This window comes from Simochromis diagramma, unplaced genomic scaffold, assembly GCF_900408965.1.
Source record: "Simochromis diagramma unplaced genomic scaffold, fSimDia1.1 OVJJ01000603.1, whole genome shotgun sequence".
Classification (NCBI taxonomy): Eukaryota; Metazoa; Chordata; class Actinopteri; order Cichliformes; family Cichlidae; genus Simochromis; species Simochromis diagramma.
The window spans coordinates 23100982-23118148 of NW_024387414.1; the positions used below are offsets into that span (position 1 = coordinate 23100982).

At 43.9% G+C, this 17167-nt stretch overlaps 3 protein-coding genes across 3 annotated transcripts; 2 read left to right on the forward strand and 1 right to left on the reverse strand.

Annotated features, from left to right (window-relative positions):
- Positions 1 to 34: 34 nt before the first annotated feature.
- On the forward strand, positions 35 to 1858 carry trmt10c (tRNA methyltransferase 10C, mitochondrial RNase P subunit). Its single transcript, XM_040011271.1, has one exon. It carries the CDS (start codon positions 265 to 267, stop codon positions 1780 to 1782), a length of 1518 nt encoding a protein of 505 aa, XP_039867205.1. The 5' UTR covers positions 35 to 264; the 3' UTR covers positions 1783 to 1858.
- On the reverse strand, positions 1859 to 6005 carry blzf1 (basic leucine zipper nuclear factor 1). Its single transcript, XM_040011272.1, has 7 exons — positions 5940 to 6005; positions 5544 to 5642; positions 4778 to 5238; positions 4342 to 4541; positions 4106 to 4234; positions 3721 to 3958; positions 1859 to 3631 (listed from the first exon to the last, which is right to left on the reverse strand). Exons 2-7 carry the CDS (start codon positions 5560 to 5562, stop codon positions 3446 to 3448), a joined length of 1233 nt encoding a protein of 410 aa, XP_039867206.1. The 5' UTR covers positions 5563 to 5642; positions 5940 to 6005; the 3' UTR covers positions 1859 to 3445.
- Positions 6006 to 7254: 1249 nt separating this feature from the next.
- ercc5 (excision repair cross-complementation group 5) lies at positions 7255 to 17046 on the forward strand. Its single transcript, XM_040011270.1, has 15 exons — positions 7255 to 7946; positions 8075 to 8250; positions 8342 to 8457; positions 8631 to 8732; positions 9048 to 9117; positions 9333 to 9476; positions 9610 to 9814; positions 10140 to 11024; positions 11713 to 11987; positions 12987 to 13106; positions 13686 to 13899; positions 14382 to 14526; positions 15040 to 15240; positions 15318 to 15402; positions 16339 to 17046. Exons 1-15 carry the CDS (start codon positions 7616 to 7618, stop codon positions 16861 to 16863), a joined length of 3594 nt encoding a protein of 1197 aa, XP_039867204.1. The 5' UTR covers positions 7255 to 7615; the 3' UTR covers positions 16864 to 17046.
- Positions 17047 to 17167: the final 121 nt, after the last annotated feature.

Consider the following 17167-nt stretch of genomic DNA (forward strand, 5'->3'; position numbering starts at 1 on the left):
CAAAGACAATCGATCCTGTGCCACCTCGTTGTTTCCTCTACGACACATTATAGTGTGACACCGTGACCTTCTTCCCTAGTGTTTGAGAAGCCTGGCCGTCAACACATGTGAGCACACCTCTGAGAACGTTCTGGACTCTGAGTGAGATGTTGCCCTTACTTGTAACACTTGAATAACAGCGGGCGTCTGGGAGAAGCGCTTCTGTAAACACAGTCTGGCTCTCCTGGTTTTCTAAGCAGCTCTTGTTTCGTTTCATTTGTGGCGATGTTGCTGCGGCTCTTCACTCCCAGAGGCGGTGCTGTTTTTTGGAAATGCGCTCATTCTGTGTCATTCTGCGCTTTCGGGAGGCAAGTGTGCAGTTTTAATACCAGCAACAGCAGGGCCAGCAGGCACAGAGCGTCCATCGCGGTGTCCATCCGCCTCCTCAGTGCTATCAGCCCAGCGGGGAAAGATGCTGCGCAGACGAAAGCAGGTAAAACCCAGGAAACAGAGGCTCTAGATCTGGACAGGTGGAAGTCTGTGATGAGATCCAAGGCTGCATTTGATGAGAAGCAGGTTCAAGATGAAGCAGAGGAAAGTGATGATGATGAGAACCTGAAAGAGCCAGGAGATGATTCAAAGGACGGGTCTTCTCTGGAGGCAATGCGGGATCTGGTTGCGATGTGGCAGCAAGCTGGAAAGCTTGTACCTGAAGAGATGACTGATGAGGAGGTGGAGACACTGGCGAAGCTCACCACCAAGTCTTCCAGGAAGAAGTACCTGAAGTACCTGGCTATCAGGGAGCGCCACAAAAAGGCCCGTAAGGAGAAGCAGCAGCAGAAGGCAGCCAAGAGAGAAGCATCTTTGATGGAGAGAAGAGAACTGGAGAGCGGTGGAGAGGAAGGGGAGGGCGAGGGGGGACCCAGGTTGAAAAACACACTCTTCCTTCAATTCTGGGACCGTTCTCTGGACAAGCTGCTGGCGTGGAAGTCCGCTCAGTCCATGGTGTTCGGTCAGCCGCTGGTGTTTGACATGAGCTATGAGTCGCACATGTCCAGACGGGAGATCGAGAACACGGTGTCCCAGCTGATGGATGTTGAAGGGCTGAACCGGCGTGCCACTGAGCCCTACCATCTCCACTTCTGCAACCTGCAGCCAGATGGACTCTACAAGAAGGAGCTGCTCCAACGGTACGGTGCAGAGACTTGGGAGCGCCTACTCATCTCCACCTCTGAGCGGCAGCACGTTGACCTGTTCCCCCGTGAACAGCTCGTGTACCTCACTGCAGACTCGCCCAACGTCCTCCGCACCTTTGACCACTCAAAGGTTTATATCATTGGAGCTCTAGTGGACCGCTCGATCCAGAAAGGCTTATCACTGGCCAATGCAAAGCGTCTGAAGCTGGCCACAGCCCGTTTACCCCTCGATGAGTTCCTCCACTGGGAGATGGGAGCCAAAAATCTGACTCTGGATCAGATGATCCGCATTATGCTCTCTTTCAAGGATAGAGGGAGATGGGATGAGGCGTTACAGTTTGTGCCTAAAAGGAAGCACGATGGCTTCCACCAACAACAGACGCAGACTACCAGACACAGAGCCAGAGATGATGGCGACAGGCCACCGAGGTCAGGAGAGAAAAGAAATATAAACACATTTAAAAACAAAGAGCACAGAGAGTCCGGGTTCACTGGAAGAGACAGAGAAAACACACCAGCTGGAATCAAAGTACGGACATCATTAAAGAGTGACATAGAAGCCAGAAAAAGTGGAGGCAGGAACAGGATGTGGTGGCATGAGGAGTGAGAAAAATAACTTTTGCTATTTTGTAAATGTAAATTGAAAGTGAATAAATGCTGCTTTAATGACAACAATGCAAAAATAGAAACTACTTTGGTCTTTATTTTAGAAAAACAAAGGATGTACAGATTTGTTGTGCATTCACTGCAGATGAAACATCACTATTACTGCAAAGAGCAGTTGTTTCCAAAAGAGATGAAAGAAACAGCTCAGTTTTAATTACATATTTTCAATCGATTACTAGTTATTTTATTGTAATGTGTTTTGAAGCAAAAATACAGCCCTTATACATTTCTTTTTAAATAATAATAGACAAAACAAAAACGACATTAAATGAAGAGGAAAAAAAAAAAAAGAGTCAAGGTCATTTTTGCTCTTGTAGTACCATCTGTCCACTTCCAAAACACTGAATGTATATTAATGCATTTACATGATGAAATATACAAAATATATTAATACAGTGTTTTCCTAAATAAGGTAGCACCATTATACAGAGGAAGTGTGGCTCCTGCAGTATAGGGGGGACCCTGATTCACTTTATATACAGTCACAGTGGAAGCAGCTCACTGGAGGGTATTTACACAACATACTTTCAAGTCTCAGGATCAAACTTACAGCTGGAATATGCAAATAAAACTCAGCACACCCTCAAACACACTAAAGACTGGAGGCTCGGAAGGAGTATTAGTGCCACATTAAGAAAAAAATGTTTTTGATCATTTTGAGAGTAAAGTCAAAATGTGGCAATTAAAACCTTCTAAAAATGCCTTGTATAGATGAGTTACTTCAGAATTGCATTCAGTAATAAGGCAATAATTTCTCTGTTACTACATAAATGCAGTGTAGTGATAAATATGAGGATGGTGCAAAACATTGCATCTGATCAGAAGAAAGAAAAGCACAAACTTGAAAGAGTTGGCTGAATTTCCGCAAACCAAAGTGGCTGGCAATGGACAGATGCAAGCATATCCAATGGTTACACCTGGGTGCAATAAAGTAGGTAAGTGTTGTGTGACAACATACAATAAGACACCAACAGATGATCAAGTTGTTTCACTAATTCATCTACACAAGGACATCTGTAGAAGGTATCGCAGCCGTGCCAGCTGTTTGGCTTGAAACAACTATAATCTCCACATTTCTACTTTCTTTTTTAAAAATAAATATATTCTCTGCTCCAGTTGCCTAGGTAACCTCCAAATGCATATACTTTCAGATAATGAGTCAATCATTCTTACAGGTAGTCACTTTAGTCACTGGCCTGGAAGTCGAGAAAAACTGATCTTGGGTTCTGTCCATGTCCATCGCCAGTGACTATGGTCACCGATCATCAGGCTGCTGTGAATCGCTTCCAGCGTGTATGTTTGAATCTCTGTTCAACGCATAACACGGACTCACCTTGATGTCACATCCCAGTGAAATGTCTAATCATTGCGTTAAGATTCCTGAATTCAGTTAAAGAGCAAATAAAAGTAACGAAATAAACAGAGCCATATATATTCTGACCATCATCTGAAATGTAAAAATAACAGTCAGGGTAAAACCACAACCAGGAGAGCAGCAACTGTCTGCTGCTGTTCCAACTAAACACAAAGCTCCAGTAACCCTCAGACTACACTCAGTCCTTTGAAATAAGCTCCAACGATGTTTGTGGTAGTCTCTGTGACCTCTACAGCACCAGGATGTCTCCTGTACAGCGCTCACAGCAGTTAAACGTAATGTTCTCGTAGCGGGTGTAAGGGTGAAACCTGCCAATGCTCTTCTTACTATTGAGGAAGTTTGAGGGGGTGGAGTCACTGAGTGGAGACTCAGCCTTGTTTTCGGAGCAGGAGATGGGATCTAAACTCTTCAGCACCTGAGACAGAAAGTGAGTGACATCTGTGAGTTTCTGTATTTTCTTACAAATGTGAGAAATTAAATATGATATTTATCATAAACAAACACCTTCTCAGCCATCTTCTCAGCCGGTGTGCTGCAGAGCTGCTCAGCTGCTGCGCTGCTGCTGCTGCTTTTTGCGGCATTGGTGCTGCCGCCGCCGCTGTTACCCAGCAGGTGGGCGTTGATGGCGTCTGCTAGCTTGTGATTGGCCACCGCCAGCTCTCCCGTGCTTAGGGGTTGTGAGGTGGGATAGTACGTCTGTTGTCTGCCCCACTGCAGAGACACCAGGAGCTGCTCCAGAGATCTGAAAACAAAAACAGGTAACGTCAACACATACTGCCATCATTCACCCCAGCATCAGGGGCTCTGAGTTCCAGTATGCTTTAAGTTTAGAGTTCTTATAATAGACACTCCAGTTTATTTAATCACTACATGTGAGTCACAATCTTACCTGTGGGTGAGCATCATGTCCCTGGAGAACTCCTCTCTCTCCAACAGCAGGTCCTGAATTGCTCCTTGTGCCTCTCTGGTCTGTCTCTGCAGAGCTGCTCTGGCATTCGTTAGTTCCTCTGCCATGACTCTGAGGAGACAACACAAATTCAAGAGTTTATTCAGCAAAACACAGATAATATATATACACACATACATTTTTTAATTTATCTTCCACTGAATTATAGTGTCCATTACCTGCTGGCCAGGAACTTGCTCCTCCAAACGTCACACTGGATACTCATTCGCTCTAGTTGCTCTGCAGTGTGTGCCAGACTCCTGCCCAGAGCCTCGTTCTCCAAAATCAGCTGATTTTTCTCCCGTGACAGGCGCTCAAAGTGGTACTGAAGGTCGTCACCCACCGACGCCACCAGCAGCTTCTTTAGCTCACGGTTCACCTAGCGCACAAATTTGATAAAACCTCCTTTTACAACTGAAAACACAAATGAGAAGTTGAACTGTCTTCTCCCTTCGTATTGTAAAGAACTTTGTCATTAAAAAGAAAAAAGCTTTAAGAATTACAAACCATATTAGTTACATTTTTGTTGTGCTCACCATTTTTAAATAAAAAAAAAAAGGATCCTCAGTGTGTCTGATATTTAAATAATGCGTGTCAGTTTCATTGCAGCCTCACCTCTGTTTGCACACGGAGCTGATTGGACAGGCCTTCTTTGTCCTGCAGCAGCCTGCGCTCAGAGTTCTGCAGCTTCACCAGCTGTCCTCTCCAGTCCTCCACCAAATGCAGCGAAGGAGACCCCTGCTCCTCAGCCTGTTGCCCGGTCTCCCCTTTCGCCTCAGTGGCTCTTGTGCGGCTGCTCCGGCTAATAGCAGCACGTGGGACCATGATCCTCACAGCCTCCACCTCTGTGCAGGCCTCTCGAGTTACTTTCCCAAGGTGGAGCACTCCGAGCGGCTGCGGGGCAGCAGGAGGTGCTGGATGGGTAGATTTGGGGCTGTGCTTTGGGCTAGCTACTTTCACGAGGGGAACTTCAGATGGACCTGGTGGAAGTGTATTTGTGTTAACCTCCAGGATGGCTGGCGGTTTTTCAGTTTCCATGCCATCGCCAGGACCTCGGACAGGCACACTGGCAGAATCTGGAAGATAAAAAGGAACAAGAATTGTGATCACACTTTGCACTGAGTCCGATTCCTCTAACATGCGGACAGTGCAGTGGAATACATATGCCTAACAATGTTGTAAAGCTTTAATCCTTATGTGTGTCAGCTTTGTTTATGTTTCACAAAAACAGAAGCTCCGCAAACACTAAACAGCACAAGAAACGCATGAAGACGATAAAAAGACAGACTTCCATCAACTCTTGGTCAAGTTTACTTCCGCTGACTTTACAAATATCCGTGTGTAAAATGTGAACACTAGAGCACAAAGAAACCACACGTACCTCTAACAGCAGCAGTCATGGTGGAGGCGGTGTTGGTGTGAAAGGTAGTCTGTTTGGGTGAAACCCACGTCTTGATGACGTCTCCGGTGGCCCTTCGCCCTGTAATAACAACAATGGGGAAAGTGAAATATTTTTAACACCTGTCGTGTCCAATGATTAAAGAAGACCGCCAGTCAAAGGTCAGGGTTAACAGCTGAGGCTCTGATAACGTAACGTGATAACGGTAACTTGGTAGGAAGCTAACTGTGCTAACATTAGCCGATTGCAGAGCAGCGTCAATGATAAACAACTTCGCTTTATATTAGCATTAGCTGTGTCATAATGAGTATACAAGACGCTTTTCTGTGTATTTGGTATCGTTTCTAGTGAGTTCACAGATATAATTGGATAACATACCGGGTAGAATCCTCGTCGCTTAACTAGCCGTAAGCCCCAGGCTGTTTGTTTTGCCACCGGACTAGTGATGGGTCGTTCGCGAACGAAATGGCTCTTAGAGCCGACTCTTTGACGTGAACGACGCGAGCCGGCTCCTTATCGCGAGCCGTCACCTGGGTTGTATTTTTTTTTTTCCTTCTCTCACCCTCTCTCTCGCACTTTTTTTCCGCTTCACTCTGCACGCGAGCCTTGTGCTTTACGCTGGGCAGAGGGGGGAGGGGCGGTAGTTACACTCAGTAGCACAGGAACAGAGCCAGAGGGAGAGAGAGAGAAAGAGAGCCAGGGACAACAACGTCACATTAGAAAGGTATAGTAATCATCCACAACTATTTTCGGTTGCAGATGATAAAGGATTCAGAAAGTTTATTCATGCAGGTCCATATGACAGAGAATGTGCATGTTCTTTTTGTTTTCATATTATAATTTATATTTAATTGTGTTGTGGCTTGCAGTGTTTTGTGTTGTTTTCACTTTAAATTTGTAAAAGGAAAAAGCTGAAAATTTAAATAGTTAAAAGTTGAAATGTGAATAGTTGATTTTTGTATTATATGATTTATTTATTGCATTTTATGTGGAGTGAATAAATAAAAGTATATTTATGGTGGCCCCTAGAGACAAAGCACATACAAACTTCAAATCAAGTACGAACTCTGAAGCATGTACAAACTCCAAAACACGTAAAAACTCCAAAACACGTAAAAACTCCAAAGCACGTAAAAACTCAGAAGCACATAAAAACTGAAAACACGTACAAAACACAACAGAAGTGCTCCAGGATGCTAGGCGCAGTGTTGAGCTTTTGTTACCTAGTGGCTACACAAGCCAGCAAGTACCAACGACCGGATTTGGTGTGTGGTAGTAACAGGTAAATGAACTTTTTTTTTTTTTTTTTTAATTATTTGAATATATATGAGTGCCATGTGTATAAATACACAAACAATACACACATGCTTTCAATTGTGTAATTTAAGTGATCTAGTAGCTCTGCTTTGGAAGTTCAGTTCATGCTAGAAATGTGTTTTGGAGTTTGTACGTGTTTTGTCTCTAGGGGCCACTGCATATATTTATATATAAACATATATAAATAAAACCACTTTTTTTTACGTTAGTAATTCCTTTTGTGCATAATTTTATATTATTGTTAATAATAAATTAATTAAAGCAACAAAACAACCCGAAGAGCCGGTTCGGAGCCGAAAGAGCCGGCTCTTTTTAGTGAGCCGAACCGAAAGAGCCAGATCTCTAAAAAGAGCCGGAAATCCCATCACTACACCGGACACAGTTGGCCTCTCGCGAGTTTCGTGTGAGATTTTTACCCTGATTTATACCTCCCAGGCAAAACGTCCTGTTAAACCAGCACTACACCTTTCTAACCCCCTCGCCAGATGGAAATAACTGCGTAAATATTAAGCCACGATTTTTTTTTGTAATTCTAAACTTGAATAGCTGTTACATTATCTACAAAATAATCGTTTTTGTCGAAAAAGTAGCGCAGGTCGCACGTAGCCTGTCAGATGTAACCCAGGAACTATTCCACCCAATTACTCCCCTCAACGTCACAACACACTGATCTCAGATCGGTTTATCTATCGTTCTACTAACATGTATATACCAACATCTTAAGCCTCAGCTGATTTATGGTCCGAAATAGATGCTGGTGTAACAGAGTATTGATACCCCTCCCGCCCCAAGACCGGAACCTTCATACGAAGGGAATAATTGCTTTCCGGATGAAAATACAGTTGCAACAAATGTTAAAAAGGGATCCCCTTTTTCTGCTCCAGGGGTTTCAGGACAACTCAGTGCTTATAGCGCACTGTGGCACTGTGGCACTGTGGCGGTATGTTTTAGTTTGTAACACATTAATTGGACTGCTAACCATGGGAGTGCACGGACTGTGGAGGCTATTGGAGAGCACAGGGAAACCCATCAACCCCGAGACACTGGAGGGAAAGATCCTTGCTGTTGGTATCCTCAGTTAGAAATGCTGTATTTATCTTTGATCTGTCCACCACTGTTTGCTTCTTCTGTCTCAGCAGTGTGTAGGTTTTACTAACTTCAGTCATAGCAGAAACCTTAACCAGAGCCCCCCTCAGACATCAGTATATGGCTGAACCAGGCGGTGAAAGGGGTGAGGGACCGTGAAGGCAACAGCGTCCAGAACGCCCACCTGCTCACTCTCTTCCACCGCATCTGTAAGCTACTCTTCTTCCGCATCAGGCCAGTCTTTGTGTTTGATGGGGATGCACCGCTGCTGAAGAAGCAGACCCTTGTAAGTCTGTGTGCCCGCGTGCATGCGTTTGTGTAGCAGGCAAGCGATTCCTGCTTAGCGTCTTCATTTTAACCTTGTTTTCCTCCTGCAGGCTCTGAGGAGGCAAAGGAAGGAGGAGCTGACTCGCGAGTCCAGAAACACCAATGAGAAACTGCTCAAAACATTCTTGAAGAGACAGGCTATCAAAGCTGCACTTGGAGACCACAGGTGAGGGACAGAGGGAGCATCCCTAAACCAGCAGTAAATAGTTCCTCCCATGTTTACCCTCCTATTCTTCAATGACATCAACAAAATAAAAATACCTTTGCTCTCCTTCTGGAGTCATTATAGTGTCAGGGCTTTGGCCTGAAAGTAACGCACATTTCTTTCCTACTTCCCAGTAAGGAACCTCTCCCCAGCCTCTCCAGCGTGAGGAGAAATGAGGTGGATGACATGTATGTTCTTCCAGCACTGCCACCCGCAGAGGAGAAAGCCAAAAGCAGGTTACTGTTCACTTGCTTGCATACATAAGTTAGTCAGAATCCATGCAGGGTCTTTTCTGGGTAAACGGAATGCTGAAAAGCTCTTTTCCTCCACATGTGTGGACATGCCAGGAGGGTCAGGTGCTTTGAGAAAGCAAATGGCTTCATATCCACGACTAGAAACTTTTTGTTTTCTTGCCCTCTTCTCTCAGATAACCAAACAGTTCATATGAACCAAGGAGCAATTAGTAAAATGCATGGTTGTCTTTATTTAGTGCCATATCAAACATAGTGTGCAATAACAAACGTCTGAATGTTTTCCTGTTGCACTTACAGCTCAGAGGAGGAGGAAGAAAGAGAGGAGGAGGAGGAGGCGGAAATGGTTGATAGTTATTACATGTATCAGGTAAAATGGTGTCATTGCACTCTGAAAGTGCACCAAATTGGAATCCTCTCCCCAAAATGTTAACATAATTTTGCACTTTTTCCTTTACAAACTCTTCTTTATATATCCAGTAAAATTCATCGCCTTGTGTCTCTGTTCACATATGGGTAACTGTCTTTACGTTTATTGTATAACTGTCCTCACTGACTAAAGTGAGTTTGTTCTTCATGTCTCAGGGAGACGTGTGTGAAGACCCCAACTCAATGGACATCAACTCAGAGGACTTTGCCAGCCTGCCTCCTGAAATGAAACATGAGATCCTCAAAGACATGAAAGAGTTTTCCAAAAGACGGCGGACCATGTTTCACAAACCTCCAGAGGTACATCTCACTCTCAGGCTACAGTTATTGCTAATGCTTTTTTATTTTTAAATGTTTTAAAATGAAAATAGTTTGGTCTGGATAACTCCTCACTCATGCTTCAGTGTCTCCTGACGCTTCTTCACTCTCTCAGCGGTCCGGAGACTTTTCACAGTACCAGCTGGCTGGCCTGCTGCAGAGGAACCGGCTGAACCAGCGTCTGGAGGGTGTGGAGAAGGAGATGAACCACCGGAGCGCGGGCAGTGCTCCAGATGTCTGCCAGCAGGACGGAGCTCAGCAAAGCGTGGAGGCACAGCGGCTGGTTTCAGAAGACCATTCTCACTATATCCTTATCAAAGGTGAGGCAGTCAGTGGATTGTTGCACTACTGTCTGGAAAATAGATAATCAGTGCTACAGATTTCTTTTCCGAATCACATTTAAATGTCTGAACATTCATTTAGAAAATGGAAAAGGTTCATTGGAAGACAAGTAATGTTCATATAAGTTCATATTTTAAACAGTTTTTTGTTCAAAAACATCATGATGTAGTTCTTTTTATCAGATTTTTATTGGTGGATCATTGTGTTTTACTTTTCTTTTGACATATCAGAAGGCTGAAATGAAAAAGTACAAGCTTGCCTCTGTGTTAGTTTATAAAACTGCACTCCACTTTACCTTCATAGGCACCAAAAAGAGTGAGACAGCCCCCGAGAGCCAACCTGCAGCTGCACCCTGGGCTGGGAGCTCCCTGTCAGGCTGTCAAAGACGGCCCAAAGACAAACCTGAGCCTCTTTGGCGTCCTGTCTGTGAGGAAGAAGATAAAGCGCAAGCTACCTCCTCAGGCGACTCCAAACCCTCAGCATCAAAACCGTCTGATGGAGACGCCTCACCACCCTCTCCTCGGACATTCAGAGCTATCCAGGCTGTGATTAACGACAGCTCCGACGAGGAGAAGTCCGACCGGGTTAAGACGGATGGTGGCAGCATGTCTCCACGCACACTGCTGGCAATCCAACAGGTTCTGGCTGAGGATGAAGGTGGAGCTGCTGAATTTAAGAGTAGCTCGCCCACCAATCAAACAAATATTCATCATCGTGCCCCAAGAGTGGTCACCAGCAGCTCGGAGGAAGAGGCCGAACCTTCACTCAAAGAAAAAGGCCTTGATATGAAGCTCACGGGGCAAAGTTTACGTGACAAAGACAGGTTGTTAGATAGCAGCTCTGAAGACGAGATGGAAGAATTGATTGGAGAGAGAAATAAAGCACTTCGATTAGCAGCAAAGGAGATCAGCTCAGAAGATAAGATGAGGAAAGCAGAGCTGTCTGAGGATATAAAGACAAGCTGTCGGGCACGAGTGGAGAAACAAGAACAAGTTAATAGACGAGAACCAGAGCGCACACGTCAGGATGCTGCTGCTGCTGCTGCAAACAGTCAAAACCCAGTATCTACAAACCTCTCTCCTCAGCTCTCTGGAAGACCCACCGCACTCTTAGAGCAGTTCACCGAAGCTCCAGAGAAAAATGGATATGAAGTGAAGTCAGAGAGCAGCGAGGAAAGCGAGTCAGAAGGTACAGAAATGGTGTCTTTCACATTGCAGTCATTCCAAATGTGTTAAATCTGTAGTGGGTTTGTGCTTCCAGATGTCAGATTTACAGGTTTAAATAAGCAGAGGGTTTTACATTTTAATATAAAATTTTAAACTGAGACGTGTTGGTTTCTGAAAAGCCTGACTTCTCAGAACAAAACCGATCACTGTATGGATAATATAATAACAGGGCTGCATATAGGACGTCAAATCGACATCCTGCAAATTGGTCCTGTGCCTAGGGTAAAGATTAAATTATCTAGCTTACAGAGTAGGTTCAGTCATCAAGGAAAACCAGTCGCTTAATGTTGTATTAACCAGATTTTAAAGTGTAATTATGCCAGTTACCCCATGCTTGGTCTAACAGCGTTAGCGTTTGTTCAGGTCGTGCAGCCCTGATGCATCAGCAAAAGCCAGATGGTGGCCCAGCTGATCTAGTTGGTAAATCTGCCATAAGGCACATTATTAAGCCGCCTTTTCTTGCCGACATTTTATTAGGTGTCTGCTGCAAGCCGCTTTGCGACCCAGCCTGATCCTCTATTGTTGTTGATGCTTTCCACATATACGCGTGGTCCCAGAACATATCAGTCACTGCAGTTAGAAATAACGCCACATTTTCTCTTATGGGAATGCAAAGGTCGTCTCAGTCTGCTCTTTCCCTGTTTTCTCAGAGAGCTTCATTGAGGTCTCAGAAGACGACTCAAAAGAGGAGACTGCAGATGATTCCCTCGTGATAACTGGAGAGAAAGCACATCCAGATAAAGTCCATAACGATGACGCAAAGGAAGAAGGAAACTTAGAGGAAAGTTTAGCAGAAATTTCCTCAACTGTTGCTCTGAACTCAGAGGAAGAAGCAGAAACAAAGGCACAGAATGAGATGAAAGAGCAAACGGAGACAGAATCCAGATCAGCTCCAGCCATCAATGAATGGGAACACTTTGATGTTGTAAGTTTCTGTAATTCTGCAGTTTACTGATCTCTGATAGACAGAAAATTAGTCATCTTGATGATTCATTAGTACTCAAGCGGTACTACAAATATAGTCACACGTGGCCTACTTTCTTCTAAGACGTAAAAAAATTCTTCTTTTTTCTTCTTATGTGAAACTAAGGGCTCATTTTTGGGCTCTTCAGTGCTGAAATTTTCAGAAGACTGGTATCCTTTTGATATTTTAACAGAGAACTACTCAGATCATACTGATCACTTCAGATCAAACTGTCAGATCATTAAAAAAAGGAATTATTATGATGGGCATATTCCCAAACCCAGTCCATTAATTTGAGATGGTCGTGTAAGTAAGTTTTACCGAACTGGTGTTGATTTGTCTCCTGAGGAAAGACCAGATGGTCAGAGAATGCTCAACTAACACCCTTTCGTATTAATATTATTATACGATGACCGTGGCTCAGGGGGTTGGGAATCGCATCTGTAACCGGAAGGTCGCCGGTTCGGTCCCAGGGCTCTCTGTCCTGGTCGTTGTGTCCCTGGGCAAGACACTTTACCCTACTTGCCTACTGGTCTTGGCCAGAGGGGCCGATGGCGTGATATGGCAGCCTCGCTTCTGTCAGTCTGCCCCAGGGCAGCTGTGGCTACAACTGTAGCTGCCTCCACCAGTGTGTGAATGAATAGTGGTATTGTAAAGCGCTTTGGGTGCCTTGAAAAGCGCTATATAAATCCAATCCATTATTATTATTATTAAGCAAACACTCATTCAGTGATTCATGACCAAGGTTTTGCAACTCAAAAATAACACGTACGTCATGTCTGTACTTTGATTTCTTATCAGCTATATCCATTACTGTTTGTGAAGAAATGACAGTTTCAGACTTTCTGGTTTATCTATAATTATTTGTTGTTGTTTTGCATGTCAAGCATTCTTCAGCATAAACGGAAACAAGACTATAAGGAGCAGGTTGACATGCAAAAGTGTGTGTTTGTTCTGCAGGATGAGCTGGAGGCCCTGGAAAGCTCCCTGAAGGTGGAGCAGAGCAACCTGAGGGAGCAGAAACAGCAGCAGGAGAGAATGGCCAACACAGTCACCGGGCAGATGTACCTGGAGAGCCAGGTGAGAGAGAAATCACATCAGCACATACAGCCACACGCAAACCGTAAACAAGTATATATATTTTTTAAAAAGTTGATGTGTACACTTTAATTAGAAAAAATAGAAACCAGCATGTAAATAGATTAATGCGCTGACAGCGGATCTGACAGATCAGAGCAGGTGTTAACTCCCAGCAGGGATACATTTCCCAGCATCACCTCTGCCAGACATTCCCAGAGTCATTGCTACCTCACAGTCTTTGCTGTGCGTCTGCTGGCTCGCTCACACCCCTGAAAGCCAAATGCTGTCAGCATTTTCTCCTTCATAAAATTCACACTGAGGTAAAAGCTCAGTGTGTGCGATCTGTTTTTAATCCTGTCAGCTGCTCCTGTAATCAGCTGCTAAGAGCAGAAGTATCTCTCAGATGACCACGGAAACATCCGCAGCCTGTTGAGCTGAAAGGGTTGTAATTTTAAGATCAGAGTCTTTTAACACATCTCAGGACATAATGAGACCTAAACCCCTAAACGCCAACTCTGATACTGAGAACGCTCTACATCGTCTTATTGTACTTTGTGAGTAATGACCGTTTGAAACCAGGAGCTGCTGCGGCTGTTCGGCGTCCCATATCTGGTGGCTCCGATGGAGGCCGAGGCTCAGTGTGCGGCGCTCGATTGGGCCGACCACACGCACGGGACCATCACAGACGACTCGGACGTGTGGCTGTTCGGAGGACGTCACGTTTACAAGAACTTCTTCAGCCAGGACAAATATGTCGAACATTACCAGCACAGCGACCTGCAGAGCCAGCTCAGTCAGTGAAGCTGCTGTGTGTGTGTGTGTGTGTGTGTGTGTGTGTGTGTGTGTGTGTGTGTGTGTGTGTGTGTGTGTGTGCAGTTATATGAAAAAATATATATCAAAGGATGGAATTCAAGCCTGCTTCCAATCAAATGTATTAAATCTACATACATGACTGCTGTGGAAACACAGCAATCATGTTCTTTCATGGGCACATTATAGTTATTTTCTCTTAAACCAGCACACTGACCCACATGGCTCCGTGCATGATTGATTTAGTTTTATTGGTGGTTGCAGCTGCAATGGTGTCATATTTATGGGAGTGTTGTAATAGTGCTAAGATGGCACATCACAACAGGAATTTCATAAGCTAATATTGTACATATGAGGGAGAGGTGTTTGTGTAACAGGCTGTCAGCACAGTCTTATCGCTTAGAGTGTTGTCCTTTTCTTTATTTTTCCTGTTTACTTAACAACCTGTAATCTCGCCTCCGTCAGGTCTGGACAGGACTAAAATGATAAATCTGGCTTACCTGCTTGGAAGTGACTACACGGAGGGTGTGCCAGGGGTCGGCTACGTGACTGGCATGGAGATACTGAATGAGTTTCCAGGACCAGGGCTGGAGCCACTGGTACAGTTCAGGTGGGTGAGATTGCTTCTGTGTGCAAGAGACAAAGACAACAATCAGTACTGGATGTCTGTGATCTTTTGGACTCAGCTGGATGAATTAAAGAGTCTGATAGCAACAGGAAGAAATGACCTCCTGTAATGTTCCCTCAGACTGCGAGGTTGAAGGAACCTGTTTCTGAAACTGCTCTTCAGATTGTCCAGTGTGTTAGGGAGGGGGTGGGAGTCATTGGAGTCAAACATGTCCCTGTGCCAAATTTTTTTTTGAAGCATGTTGCCACCATCAAATTCAAATTGAGCCAATATTATTCTCATTTTTTAATGTTCTACTGTGAATAATGTTATTATATAAGATTTGCAAATCATTGCATTTTATTTTTTTTTTGCATTTACATATTTTTTAGGATTGGGGTTGTGTGCTAAAAAACACCATGAGTAAATATAAATGTTATTTCTGCATTGAGCTTTCTTTCTTATTGTTGTTGCCTTTGTTCTTTTCTTTTTTTTCTTTTTTTAATTTAACTGTAGTAACTGGTGGTCAGAGGCTCAAGAGAAAAAACGCCTGGTGTCTGATCCTCAGGACACAAAAGTTAAGAAGAAGCTGAGGGATCTGAAACTGCAGCCTGGTTTCCCCAACCCTGTGGTGGCTCAGGCTTACCTGCACCCCACTATTGACCAGTCAGGCAGCTCCTTCAGCTGGGGACGCCCACAGCTGGACATGATCAAAGAATATCCTTTCTCTGTTTGTGGGAATGTGTCTGCCTGCTTTTCCTGAATGTATGAATATTTCTTAACAAGCACTTTACATTCTGCCTGAGTCGTTTTGGCTGGAGCAGTCGGAAAACAGAGGAGACTCTTCAGCCTGTGATCAAGCAGCTCAACACCCAGCAGGTAACCAGGTTACATCCACATGTGAGCATGTCAAAGCAACAATAACCTGGCACGGAGGCCAATGTCAAAAAAGGAGAGAGAGGCGCACACCTTTGAAAATACAAGACAAAATCTTTGTGTTCTTTTTACACATGTAAACAGTTTCTTGAAGTCTTCACTCAGGAAGCAGCTTCTCCAAAGATCAGTTTTCAGTAACCTCAAGTGAGAAGAAATTTAGTGATAGGCTAAACATAATGGTTGAATATTTGCAAGTTAAAAGTAATGAGTAAACAGTTAAATGGTTAGCTGAAGGCGATCAATTGTAATGGGTAGCTAGAAGGAAAAATACATTTCAGATTACAAGCTTGTCAGTGGTGTTCCCCAGGGCTCTGTCTTAGGGCCCTTTCTATAAAATGCATATCAACAATTTTATTCATACTGTGATTTTGTTATTTAATTGATTTTAAGGTGTCCCAGAATGTTTTGAAACACAAATAGAATTTATTATTATTGTTAAACACAGCATAAAATGGCTAAAATGTTTAGCTAAATGTTAAGCTAAAACCTAAAGATACAATAAACAGTGCAGATAGTTGGTTATAATTTGGCATGTTATCAAAAAGTTAGCTTAGCTAAGATAGGTTAACTAAAATAAATAATTGCCTAAATGTTTTATTAGCTAACGATTATTGATTGCTGACATAGCAGGAATCAGAATAATGAACGGTTACATATTGAGCTAAAAGCAGTAAGCACGCTAGCATTAGTTAAGTCTTAGTCTTAAACAGTACTATTATGCTGTAAATTCAAACCCGTGCATATCAAACAACCACCTGGGTCTCAGGGGTTAAATGTCTCCAGTTAGATTGTGTAACTTTTGAAAAATCAATAATAGAAACAATAAATTAAACTGGCTTGTAGCCTTCTATCGTTCATGTCTTGTCTGCTTTGGTTTAGACTCAGCTGCGGATAGACTCGTTCTTCCGCATGGAGCAACGTGAGAAGCAGGCGATCCGCAGTCAGCGACTCCGCCGAGCAGTCACCTGCTTGAAGCGAAAAGAGAGGGAAGGAGGAGCCGAGGAGGAAGAGGACGACAGTGAGGACGATACGCATTCCCTGTCTAAGTCTAAGAAAGGGAGTCAGGATAAAGGAGGAGAGGAGAAAGATGTGAGGAGATCTGTGGCAGCAGGAGGCTTTTTAGGGTCAGAGATGACTGATGAATCTCCTCTTACAGCTCTCAGAGATAGCAGTAGCACCAGTCATGACTCCCTCTCAGTAAAGTCTGTTCCTCAGTCTAATAAAACTCCACCTAAGAGAACCAGGATGAGCAGCAGCAGCTCTGGTGAGGACAGCGACGGTGGTCCTGGAGTTGCTATGGTTACAGCCCGATCTGTGTTCGAGGGGAGCCGGAGAGGACGCGGAGCGAAAAGCACGAGAGGGAGAGGAAGCATGAGAGGAAAAGGCAGGGGGAAGAAGACATGAGGACTTTGATACGTACTCCCAAATGTCTGACGTCTACATGTCTGATAAACTCAGGGTTTCCATTTTATGAAACATGAATTTTGTTAAAAACTGCTATGAACTATTAATAGAAAATTATTTTCCTGCTTGTAGATGTTTGTGTGACCACAATGAGTTCATTTTGCATTAAATTTATGAGATGTGGTACATGTTCACCTGTCATTTGTCGCCCTCGTGTGTCAACAATGAAACTGAGACAGATGCAGGTTTTCAAACTCCTTCTTTCAGGTCTTATTTCAGCTTCTTTTTATTCGTGCTATCACTT

What these genes read in the sequence shown, in the direction of transcription:
- ercc5 (XM_040011270.1), top strand. Translation starts at nt 7,616, where the DNA reads ATGGTCCGAAATAGATGCTGGTGTAACAGAGTATTGATACCCCTCCCG. An exon ending in TGCTGAAGAAGCAGACCCTT is followed by an intron (nt 8,251 to 8,341) that starts GTAAGTCTGTGT and finishes TTCCTCCTGCAG; the next exon opens with GCTCTGAGGAGGCAAAGGAA. An exon ending in AATGGGAACACTTTGATGTT is followed by an intron (nt 11,988 to 12,986) that starts GTAAGTTTCTGT and finishes TTTGTTCTGCAG; the next exon opens with GATGAGCTGGAGGCCCTGGA.
- blzf1 (XM_040011272.1), bottom strand. An exon ending in GACATGATGCTCACCCACAG is followed by an intron (nt 3,959 to 4,105) that starts GTAAGATTGTGA and finishes TTTTGTTTTCAG; the next exon opens with ATCTCTGGAGCAGCTCCTGG. An exon ending in CTGAGAAGATGGCTGAGAAG is followed by an intron (nt 3,632 to 3,720) that starts GTGTTTGTTTAT and finishes TTTCTGTCTCAG; the next exon opens with GTGCTGAAGAGTTTAGATCC.
- trmt10c (XM_040011271.1), top strand. Translation starts at nt 265, where the DNA reads ATGTTGCTGCGGCTCTTCACTCCCAGAGGCGGTGCTGTTTTTTGGAAA.